The 12796-nt window shown below is 42.9% G+C and overlaps 1 protein-coding gene across 2 annotated transcripts in view; it reads left to right on the top strand.

Moving 5' to 3' along the window:
• Positions 1–12796, top strand: part of CLPB (ClpB family mitochondrial disaggregase) — a 128908-nt gene that overhangs the window by 30880 nt on the left and 85232 nt on the right. For both annotated transcript variants that reach the window (XM_039847957.1, XM_039847958.1), the window contains exon 4: positions 11726–11829. In XM_039847957.1, coding sequence (XP_039703891.1) covers positions 11726–11829 — 104 coding nt within the window. The remainder of the gene's footprint in view (positions 1–11725; positions 11830–12796) is intronic.

The following is a 12796-nucleotide window of genomic DNA, read 5'->3' as shown; positions in this document are numbered from 1 at the left end:
CATGACATGCTGAAAGTCATGACCCCCCTCAGGGAAGCTCCTTCAGATGGCATTTGCAGGATGTGTAGGCGGAGAGGCAGGGCCTGCCAGGCCTGTTTGCTCAACTTTGATGTCCAAGCAGCCACAGGCCCCACTGTTTGCTCTTTCACTGAGGGATGGTTTGGGAGCCTCCTACCTTTCCCAGTAGACAATGGCCAGCAATGGAGTGTGACGACTGTTGACCATTCCAGGAGCCTGGTGGACCAGAACAGGGCTTTGGGAGGTGCAGAACCTGGGAGGCCAAAAGATTTCATAGGACAGACATTCCTCCAGATGTAGCTTTCCTTAAAGCCTACAGTGTTGATTGGGTGCTTATAGTGGAGGTAAAAATAGTCTCATGAGTTTTAACAGGTACCAAGTACTGCTTGACCCTCTGTCCGATGGCACTAAGGTATTTATCGGTTGAAAGTTTAAGTCTTTCCTGTTCCCTTCATCAGTGTGTATGTGCAGAGGACAGTGGTTTGGAAGAAAAATGGTTTGATTTATATCCTTATACTTTATAATTCCTCAGAAAAGAAGCTGTCAAAATATATGCCTGCTAAAGAAATAGTATCCAGAAGATATACAGAACTCTTATAAATCAATTTAAAAAAGACAATCCGATTTTTTTTTAATGAGCAAAAGATTTAATCAGACACTTCATCAAAGAAGAGGTAGATAGGTGGCAGATAAGCACATAAAAAGATACTCGCATTAGTCATTTAGGGAAATGCAAATTAAAATCATGATAACACTACACACCTACAGTGGCTAAAATTTAGAAAAACTGACAATACCAAGTGTTGACAAAGTTGCAAAACAGCTGTCATCATCGCCGATCGGAGTGCATAACTGTATAGCCACTTTGGAAAACACTTTGGCAGTTTCTTATAAAGGTAAAACATATTTACTATGCACCCAGTATTACCAACTCCTAGGTATGTGTCCATGAAAAATAAAAACACATCTGCAAAAAGACCTGTATGCAAATACTTATAGTAGCTTTATTATTCATAATTGCCCCAAACTAGAAAGTACTCAAATGTCTATCATCTGGTGAACAGACAAATTTGGTACATCCATGCAGTAGACTACTGGGCTTGCTGGTTGCTTTGAAAGCCCCTGCCTCAGAGAAGGTGAGACCGTGAGGCAGAGCTACAGCAGAACTGTTTGAAATTCCCCACAAGAGTCTCCCTCCCTCCTCCTGCGTTTGCTCCCTGAGTACATTTCATCAGCATCGGAAGGACTGCTTCCCGGCAATGCCTTCCCTGCTTGGCCAGGGTCCCTGAGGAGCTGAGCTAATGAGTAGATAACACGCATTTGCCAAGGCCTTCCTGGATGTGGTACCTGGGCTTTGTTAATTTTAAAATGCCGCCATCCTTAGCTAAAGACCATTTAATTCCCTCTTACAGCAGTCATTTATTTTTAGCATTTGCTTATTTTCCCTACACCTTACTAAGGGAGAGGGAGGGCATTAAACTCTATCTTTAAGAAACCAGCAGCCCAAGCCAGATTGCTGTCCTGCAGGAGGGGATTTAGAGGCCTTTCTTTGTGGGGCTGACAGTTCCACAGGTGTTCTTAGAGCAAAGAGCCAATGCTGTTCTTGCAGCTGGACCAGGGACAGCTTCCCTGGAAGACTCTCCTTCCTTGCTGGCTGACCAGAGACAGAGTAGGTAGAGAAGTCCTGCACCTGTGCTTCAATGCAGATCTTTAGGGTGCCTGATCACGTGGAGGTATCTCATGCTTTAGAGGCCTACAGTCTCTTCCCAGGGTCCCCGGCCTAGTTGTGGCTTGGCTGCTTGCTGCTGGGTATTGCTCACTTCAGCCTGAGAAGGCTGGGTTTTGTGCTATCTGATCTGAAGGTAGTGATGATGGCTGTGGTTGACCTGGTACCATCGGCGTGCCTGGCCTATTTTGAGTACTTCCCATGTTGGCTCTAATTCTCACTACAACCCTAAAAGGGAGGGATTATCATCCCAATTTTACAGATAGGGAAAATGAAGCTCAGAGATGCCCAAGGTTGTCCAGTAAGCAAACGAGGGAGCCAGGATTTGAAGCTAGGTCTCTGAACTCCGAGCTCTGATTCTTTACACTGAACTGTACTGCCTGTGGAGGGAAGGGGCAGGGAGCAAGGCTATGGGATGGACCAACGGGTGCCGTGACCAGGAGTCAAGTTTGCTCAGTCAGGGTTTCTTAATGAAAAACTATGTACTGGATGATTATGAGAAATCTGAAAACAGATAAATCACTTGCCTGGTCTGAGAAAGCTGACAGAAAAGGGATAAAACGAGTCTCACTTTAACTGGAGAAGGAGGCAGAATGGGTCAGTGCCCCAGAGAAGGCCATACCTAGAATGCTAGGGGGAAATTGTGAAAGGAGGCCTTTTCACATGGTGGGCCTTGAAAGATGGACAGGATTTTGATTCATAAAGGTGGAGAATAGAAGGACACCACTTCTGGAAGAAGGACCATTACGAGCGTAAGTTCACACAGGTGAGAAGAAAGAATGTGCCAGAGCTAATAGGAAGAACTGGCAGGGTCTGAAAACCAGAGAGTATGAAGGAAAAGACCTTATCCAACATTGACTGTGATTCACTCAGGCTGTGAGAGTCTAGTATGTGTGGTACAGCTGTGAGCTCTAGAGCCAAATTACCTGAGTTCAATGTCAAGCTCTTTCTCTTACTAGTTACATACCTTAGCAATGTCTTTCACTTACCTGTGATTATTTACTCAGCCATAAAATAGAGAGAATAAGTAGATCTACCTCAAAAGGCTGTTTTGAGGTTTAAATGTGTAAATATATGTAAAGTGTTTAGAGCAATGCCTACCATATAGTAATCAATTGATAACGGTTTGCTACTTTAGTTAGTGGTAGTATAGTAGTAGTGGGAGTGCCTTAATCGTTATTATTGCTACAGGAGGGCTTTGGAGATTTTTTTACTAGTCCTTTTTATCTGAGAAGCTGGGCCTAGAACATGGGACCCCAGAGCAGAGCGCTTTGATTGGCTCTGGCTCTTGTCCCAGGTGGCCACCTGCCCAATGCAGGACAGTGCCCAGTATTTCCCAGCAAGGAAGGGTGGGTGAGAGTGCTGGCCAGGTGCCCGGAATGCCAACACCATGCTCCCAGAAAAGTGTGCCGAGCTTGACGTTTCTTCCACCACTGCTGCTGTTGCTGATTATCTCTGAGTAACAAAGAGTCATTTCTAATCCCATTTGGAATCGTTGCTCAAGATAATCCTGTTTTGTAGTAATGATATTCCAATTCCAACATGCACCCAATTCTAGTTTGGCAGACGCATGCTTTGACCTCAGGCAACCCAAGACACTGCTCCCTGAAAAGCTGTGCCAGCTCATTTGCCTAACATGACAGTCTCAGGGTGCCCCCGCCCCCTTCTCCAGCACTATATCCTGTCCTAGGGTTCTGTGTTCAGTTGGGGCCAGGAAAGCATCCAGTCCAGCTGCTTGGGGAAAGGGTGTTCCATTTCTAGGGACTGTGAGATGGTCCACTCCTTCACCTCTTTGTTAGAGACATCAGAGCCACGGGGCTCTGTCCTATTCAGTAGTTATATCACTGACTCCATTGAGACCATGGATAAATTCCAATTCAATTGGCAGATTAAATGAAGTTTTAAGAGGTAGTGAATATGTTGAGTGAAAGAATCTGAGACATAAAGAACTCAGTGAGCTAGAGCAATGATTAAACATGTGGTGATAAAGAATAGAGATGAGTGTTTCGGTTTATAATTAAACCCCCAAACTAAGTGTAAAATTCGGGAAGGGGGACTTATCTTAGCAATACTAGCAAGTAAAGCGCAGGAGCTGACTGAAAACTCAAGGTATGTATCAACAGTGCAGTGTTAAGGCCCCATAAGTGAATTGATTCAACAAATATTTACTGGCCTGTACCAGACCTTGTGTGCAAGGAAACAGATGGTCAGACACAGCCCCTGCTTTGGGGAGCACAGTCTAGTTGTGTGACATAGTGATGAGAAGTAAGGGCTCTGGAAGGAAACTGGTTGAGTTTAAAACCTAGCTCCACCTCTTACTAGCTCTGTTTTCTCATCTGCACGATGAGAATAATAATAGCACTTACCCCAACATAGAGTGGTTGTAAAGATTAATGCATATAAAACTGCTTAGTGCGGTGCCTAGCACATAGTACACAGTAGGTATCTGCTGCTGTTATTAATATTTTTGGTTTTCTTATTGTTAATTTTATCCAAAGTCTAAGAAATGAACCAGCCCCATCGTACCTTTATGGATCATTTGCATAGAGAGAGCCTAGTCTGGGCCAGTACTGTGGTAAGAATCCCTAACAACCAGGGCTTAACAATATTGGCCTGTAGATTTGGTGACCATATGTTATGAACCACAGATTTAAAGACATGGAAGGATATTTAAAACTAGACTGAGAGTGTGAAATTGAGGTTGTCCTAGAAACTCTGTGATGGGTAATCATGATTCCGTGGCCCTCTGCTTAATGTGCTGTGCCTTTCTTGAGCCTTGCCCCAAATTATCTCAACTTGACTGGGCCCACAATTAATTTTGACCCTTTTCCATCTGAGTTGGACTTACTCTTATCCTAGCTAGCTGCTATGACCTGCTTTACTTTAATGACCATCTGAAAATATCCCTGTGCCTGGTACGTAGCAGGGGCTCAGTAAATATGAGGTGGCACAACAGATCCATGGATGGTTGACTAAGTGAGAACCAGTGTGGTTTAGGGGAATGTATACCAGATTTGGCCCTAGACAGACATGTATTTGATTCTTGATTCGTGTGCTTATTTAATGTGTACACATGGGCAATTCATATTATCTTTCTGAGCCTCAGTGTATTCATTTACAAAATGGAACTAGTACCTCACTGCAAGTGCTTATGTGGATCTGAAATAGTGAATGTATAGTGCTTAACACACTATGACTGCTTTATTATGATTACTGATCTTTACCTTTTGAAGGAAGTAAACGAAAGATTATCATCCTCACTTAAAGAAATTGGGTCATGTTTTCTCCACAGGTACCTTGCTTCCAACCTAATCTTGAGTTTGTTCACTAAGGAAGCTGGTTTTGAAAAGAAAACTGCTCTCTCTACCCTCTCTACCTCCAGCTCATCCCCCATGCCACAGGACCTCTAAACGTAATACACGCTGTTGCCTTTGGTCCGGCCACCCTGCTTTCCTGACCAGTAGACTGGATGAGACACAGCTCATTTGACTTTCCAGCAAACCTCCTGAGCTGTGACCTCTTTGCTTCCTGCCCTCATCGAGGTGTGCATTGGACTGAGAATAGGTCAATTCTTTGTCTTCTCCTTGGGACCCGTGACACTCATCACAGTGACTCTGTGCTTTGGAGATGGGAGGCGGGGGGAAGGAGGAGTTGGCGGAGCTTCTCCTAAAGCTTAACATTGTGTGGGGATGACATGGAGCTGGGATCACTGCCCTTCTTGCTTCACCAACTCCAGCTGCTCACCAGCCGTCTTTGACACACGCCTGGCCCAGCATAGGCCTCAGCTCACACCACAGGTTTCCTCGCTCTTTCCTAAACAATGTGATGACCCCAAGCCCCTCCAGCCACTGAGAGCAGAAAGCCTTAACATCGATCGATGGAACTGTCCTCCCATGCATTGTGACTCCCCCACTTTCCTGAAAGCGGGAGCTCATCAGGGTCAGTGTGAGCCAACCTTCCTACATGTGCTCCCACCCCTAATCTAATTACAACCTGATCAGCAAATTAAAACAGGCCTCATGGGGCCTGTGGCTCCAAAAAAGAGTTCCATGAGTCCCAAGAACTGCCATATAGGGACCACCATCCTCTTCACTTTCTCAGCTTTGTCTGGGAACTGCCTGTAGCCCAGAAAGGGGCTGGTGCTCAGGAAAGGAAGATGGAGGTTTTCCTCAGCTAAACTACTTGTGGCCTAGTTTGGACCCACATGTAGGAGAGGGCTGGGCAAGGCTGAGACAGTTGCCTAGCCCTATCCTATCGCTGATCCTCTGCCAGCCTGTCAGGTTAGTGCTATCCCTCACAACCATCTCCTTCAGTATTTACAAGGCCCATTCTTTTTGGTCAGTTCACTTGAGGGGAAATAAGAACAGAATAGATTCTGATGGGCACACAGGAAGGCAAGTACTGCTACTACAGCTAAGTCACTAAAAGACAAACCCCCATTCTCTTGGGCTACAAACATTTTCTGACTCCCAAATTAGTAAGGGAACGAGGGCATCTGGAGATTATCTCTGAGCCTTTGAAGCTGATGTTGGCATTGATAGGCATATCTTTCCACAGAGCACCAGAGGCCATATCTTGAGCTGGCTGGGAAAGTTGCTGATACTCTTAAGCTTTTGCCCAGTGAGTACCTGTGGAGTAGTCAGTGTAGTTCCTTTGAGTACAGATGTTTCCACAGTATCCTCTGCTCCCTTTAATCCAGCTATTAAGACCTATGAAGTTCTAGCCTGTACAACAGAGCCCATTTGGCACCAGCTACTTACATTTAAGACAATAATACTTGAACCTACAAAATGGCAGCCAGCATGCCAGCACCGGAACAGAGGGGAGGCTGCAGTTGTCCTCTGGCGGATCACCTCAAGTAGCAGTGCCCGCTTCCCTTTGTCCCGTCAGATTCTGATTTTATAGCTGACGCTGTATTCCCCTCGTCAGCCAGGTGGGACAACACACCAACTCCTCATGGAAGTCACCTCCCAAATGCTGTTCTGAATTTGGGGATTTGTTTCTGCTTCAGCAGAAAACATCAAAGAGGCAGAAATCACTTCGTTTCCAGTCTCCTGACTGCTACTCTTGGTTTTTGCTTCTTTTGCCTTGCCTTGACCTCTGGTACCAGTGTATTCCTTGGTTTCTGGCTTCTTACTAAGTTTGTGGTCTGCTGTTCTGCCTCAGCCTCTAGTCCTTGCCATCTCATCTGGCTTCTGACTCTGCCTCACATCTCTGCTGCCTTGTCTCCGGCCCTTGGTTCTGTTTTGACTGAACTTCTTGGCACTCCCTGGGCTTGGCCTGTTCTCGCCAGTTTTGCCTTAGCTTTCTCTAAGCTAGCTAGTCTCTTACCCCCTTCTGCCCTGCTGTAGCCCACAGGGCATCAAAGCTAGCTTTGTTTGCCAAAGCTAACCATAGTCATGTAGCCCTCTCACCTGATCTGGGATGGCTTCCTCAAGAAGGGCCTGATTCTCATGGAGCTCTGGATTAGATGCTTTATTAAGTATGTGATAACTGTTAGATAAAAAGTCTACTAGCCATTTTGCAATGTATTTGGTGCCACTCTTGGCCACTGAAATGCAATGGCTTATTTAGTCATAGCTATACTCCACAGTGGGGCTGCTGCCTTTTGAGTTTTATGAAAAGAAGGGAACCTTCTCTGACTGAGGTTGTAGAATGAGTCACTAGCTTGGATGCTTACCCTCTTTGGCCTCCAAGTTTGTGAAGTGAATTGCCCATTCCCTTAGATTGGGTTAGCAGTCCCAGGGCCAAGCCCAATCACTCTCCTCTCCCCATCCTGCCAGACCGCTGTCTGCCCTCTGGGGCCAAGGGCAACATACTTGGTTGCTTGGACACATTTTGCAGCCTGCAAATTGGACAGATGGAATCAATACTCATGAACCTGGAGAGGCCAAGGTAGCACAGTTAGTGACACTAGCTGCCTGGAGGGACAGCCTGCCATGGGAAGTGGTGTGATTGAATGGTGATTGGACAGAGCAGCTGAGGATTAACCAAATTATGTCCCTTTGAGTTTAGATCAACAAACCTTTCTCATTTGGATTTTGAAACAAGCCAACTTGTGCAGAATTTAGAAGAGCTGCCTTCTTAATACAGGGCTGTGCTAGCATGAATCCTGGAGGTGGTCTAGTGTGCACTTTGGCCCAGATTCATGTTGTTATCACTAGGATTATATGGACAAAGAGCTGAGAGCTCATATTTTGGGAGCTTCTTCTACGTACTAGGAACTGTGGAGTTTTACTTGCTTATCGCATAACCAAAGGGAGGCATCATTGTCTCCATTATTCTGGTAAGATTACAGTCAGTAAATGATAGAGCTTTGATTTGAACCCAGGTTTCTCTGTACTTGTTGTAAAATGGCATGCTGTCTTCCTAATTTAAGTGTCTTAGTTCATACTTCTCTTGACTTCTCCACAGCCCAACCATAGCGTCGGATATATAGTAATAATAACTAATGTTTATTGAGCACTTATTATATGTCAGGCACTATTCTAAGCACTCTACATACATTACATACTTTACATACATTAACAGCCATATGAGCTAGGTAACTTGTTATCCCTGATAATTATGACATGGCAAAATTACGATTTTCTAATTTCATCCTTCCTTGTACATTTATTACTTGTCATACTACAGTAAAGAAGAGCTTTCCTTTCTCCTGCCCCACTGACTTTTTATTTTCAATATGGACTCGTGTAATCGTATTTTACTCAATAGGTTATATAATTCACTGCTGTCATTATTCATGTTTGATGCTCAGATTGTCCCAGATTTTAAAGCCAATGTTCTTAACCTCTGTACCACACTGACTGTTTATCAATTATTATTCCTCACTACTTTCAGTTAGTTTGCCTATCTTTAATAGCCTTTTTGTCCCCTCTTGGCTTTTAATCTTCTGGAAATCAGAAAGAATAGTACCAATCTTATCCAAATTGTATGTAAATAAGAGTAAATAGTCTCCAAGTAAGAACCTGACAGACTCTGCTCTGACTTGGATTTTAGCTGCTTAGAGACCCTTCTCATTTTTCTTTGGGATCTTAATCCATATCCTGGATAAATTACCTGTGAGCAGGTAATTCTTAAGATCCTTTTAGGTAAGGTGAATAGACACAGGAGCCTCACCTGACCATGTTAGATCAGATGTGGAAGAACTTCAGCTACATGGGAGGTGGATTCTGCTTCTTTGACTTACCTGTGAGAACTGTGTGTTTGTATGTATGGGAATTATTGAAATTCATTCATCCATTTGGGAAATAATTGAGCCAGGTCCCGTGTTGAAGGAAATGAAATTCAAACCAGGTGGTACAGGGAAAATCATCAACACTTTCAGTTACAGGTATTGAAAAACTAACAAGAAAGAAGAAAATTAAAACTATACTTGGGCCTTTTAAAAATTAGGATAATTAGAGTAATTTTTTAAAATTCTTGCCATTTATTCCTTCAAAAGCATTAGCAGGTTTGAAGGTCAGTAAGCAAAAGATTAACATACTCAGAGAAAAAATGGACAAAGGACATGAATAAGGGATTCGTGGGGGGAAAAAAACCACATCTGACTGTTAAACATATTTTTTGAAATTCCATCCTCACTAGTAATCAAAGAAATGCAAGTTAAAACAGCAATGTGATTTAATTTTCTGTTTACCAGCTTACAACGTTATTAAAAAGAAAAAAACACCCTATTTTGGTGAAAGAAAAGCACAATACTTATTCTCCTCCTTCCTTTGCTACTGAGAATAAAAATTGGCACAGTCTTTCTGAAAGGTAATTTAGTAAAATTTATCAAAACTCTTAAAAATGCTTATACTTTTGACCTAGAACTTCATCTTCTAGGAATTTATCCAAGGAAATAATTGGAGATATTGTGTTATCGCGATATTAAAAATAATTGTTTTATAATAGGCTAAAGTATAGAATAGTCTTAGAGTGTAATACTATGCAGTCATTGAAAAACAGTATGGTAGACCAATATTTAAAACATGGAAAGTGTATGTGTATGTGTGTGTTTAGAGAGAGTTTATGTATGATCCCATTTTTGTAGGAAAAAAAAAAACCATATATTGAAAAGCTGGATGTTATATATTCTAAAACATTTTCTTCTTTTTGATTATGTACATTTTCTGAATTTTCTATAGTGAACATAAGCCTTTTTTATATTAGGAAAAAAGGAAAGCGTAAGCTGGAACATTACATAATAGAAAGGAAGCTAACATATACAGAGTACTTCCTGGGTCAAACACTATGCTTGGTGCTGTATAAATTTACCTGATTCAACCTCACACCGACACTGTGGAGGCTCCTGCCTCTTGTCCTTCTCCCTCCGGTCCATTCTCACACAGCCACTGGAGTGATTCTTCCAATAGCAAAGATTTGGAAAGAAACATTCCAAATTATAAATAGTAGTTGCCATTGGAACTTAGATTAAGGAGATGGCTATAAGGGGAAACTTTCATTTTTTAATTTAATATTTCAATATAGTTTGCACTTTTTAAAGTATGTATATCTTTTGAGGTGAGAAGGAAAAACATATGTTGTCATGTCACTTCTTCTTTAAGCCCTTCGGTGGCTTACTTCATTTCCCACTGTTCTTCTCCTTATATTCTCTACTCCAATTCTACTTTCTTCAGGTGCAGCACTGTGCTCTTGCCTCCAGGATTCGTAAATGCATTGTTTCCTCCCACTTCACCATCCCAGATCTGGCTATTCAGCCTTCATTTCTTCCATGCCTTAAATACCATGTGCTCTGGGAGGCCTTTCTTGATCCTTTCTCTTGGTTTTTCATTGCGAATGGTACTTCTTCCATCATAGCCATTATCACACCTTGCTATAAGTTTACACTAAATTGTTGTCCTTCCCAGAAGATTGTAAGCTCTGCGAGGGCACAGACCCTAGCGCCTGGAACGGTGACTAGAATATAGTAATTACACATTTGATAAGTAATTGTTGAATAAACACTTTCTCTTTTATAGTTGTGGAAACCAAGCCTTAGGTGTCAAATAACTTGTCCAGAGCCTCTTTTTTTTTATTGACTATATTCTCTATGCTGTACTTTACATACCTGTGACTGTTCTGTAACTACCAGTTTGTACTTCTTAATCCCTTCACCTTTTTCACCCAGGCCTCTAACTTCCCTCCCATCTGGCATCCATCAATGTGTTCTCTGTATGAGTATGTTTCTGGTTTTTTTGTTCATTTACTTTGTTCTTTAAATTCCACGTATAAGTGAAATCATATATTTGTCTTTCTCTGACTTAGCATAATATCCTCTTTTTTTTAACGTTTCACTTAGCATAATATCCTCTAGGTTTATCCATGTTGTCACAAGTGGTAAGATTCCATTCTTTTTTATGGCTAAGTTATGTTCCATTGTATGTATATACCATGTTTTCTTTATCCATTCATCTGTTGATGGGCACTTAGGTTGATTCCATCTCTTGGCTATTGTAAATAATGTTGCAATGAACATAGAAGTGCATATATCTTTCCAAATTAGTGTTTTGGATTTTTTTCAGATACTCAGAAGTAGAATTGTGGGGTCATAAGGTAGTTCTGTTTTTAATTTTTTGAGGATCCTCCATCCGTTTTCCATAGTGTCTGCACCAATTTGCAATCCCACCAATAGTGCGTGAGGGTTCCCTTTTCTCCACATCCTCGCCAACATTTATTTGTCGATTTATTGATGATAGCCGTTCTGACAGGCATGAGATGGTATCTCATTGTGGTTTTAATTTGCATTTCTCCCATGATTTAGTGACGTTGAGCATCTTTTCATATGTCTTTTGGCAATTCCAGAGCCTCCGAGCCAGTAAGTTTCAGAGCCTGCTTTCCTACCCCTGTCTTTGACACTCACAGAGTTCATGTTCTTTCCATTGTACCACTCACGAGCACAGACAAATCCAATTCCCAAACATGCTTCAGAATCTGGGTCTCTATTTCCTGGGCCTTTCCTGCTTTTGACATTTCTGTCTTTCTGATTTCTTTCAGTGTGGTGCAGGTCCTTCTTGCTGCTGGTGCTGACCCAAACCTTGGAGATGATTTCAGCAGTGTTTACAAAACTGCCAAGGAACAGGGAATTCATTCTTTGGAAGGTAAGTGTGGGCTCCCTTGCTGTTCTGAGCACTCTTTTCCCTGTGGTTTCCAGGTAGCCTTGTTCTGTTCCTGTTCTACCAGCAGCTCAAGAGTGAGGGTCTGCAAGTCTCTTATCCTCTAGGAACTCATGAATAACCCAAAGGGCTTGGAACAGATACCTTTCACAGTCCCTTTGAGTTCTATAATTTATGTCACTTCAGAAGTCTTGGGGAATAAAATTAGAGGCCTGACTTTATGAATTTGAGAATGGGGGAACCTTGCAACTGGTATTCTCCCAAAAACACCTCAGCCGGTGGAGCCTCAAGATGGAACAGGTTTCCACAAAATAATTAAGGCAGCTGCATGGAATGTGGATTAATTCCTCTTCTACTTCCAGCAAACTTACCCTGTCCCAGAATTAGAAGGTAGCCTCACTGGTTTCCTCAGCCTCAGAAGTCTCTCAGCCCTACTCTGAATACTGCTTTTTATCTCCTCCTATATGTAAAATACAATTCTGTCTGCTTATAAAATGGAGTGATCATCCGTGCTCACCCCAGGGTGCTTTGTGGCTGGTTATTTGGTCTTCAGAAGAAGAAAGAGGCAGTGTGCCTCTTTCTTACCAGGGCTTGGTCCTGTGTCCATTGGAGGGTATGTGGGCAAGTCAGTCCCTGTTGCCTCTGGTGAGTAGTTCTTCGAAAGTGGGGTCAAGAAAAGGGCAGGTTGCTTTGGTGGCAGACAGAAATGACTGCTTTATAGTTGAGCTTTTGCCTGTCCAGACTGGCCTCCCTGCCTGCCCATTACCCTGGATCACTCATAGAGACAGAGATTCTTCTCAGTTTCCAGCAACAGAGCAGCTTAGCAGGACTGCAGTGAAGCTAGGGGGACAGCCAGCCATGCGGACTGCCTGAGGTCAGAACATTGACCTAGAGGGAGGTTCACGCAAGGGGAACAGTGTGCTCAGCCATCAGAGCTGTCAGGGAGGCTGCC

This window comes from Pteropus medius, unplaced genomic scaffold (assembly GCF_902729225.1).
Source record: "Pteropus medius unplaced genomic scaffold, Ma_sr-lr_union100, whole genome shotgun sequence".
NCBI lineage: Eukaryota > Metazoa > Chordata > Mammalia > Chiroptera > Pteropodidae > Pteropus > Pteropus medius.
This window is presented reverse-complemented; position numbering and strand designations above follow the sequence as displayed.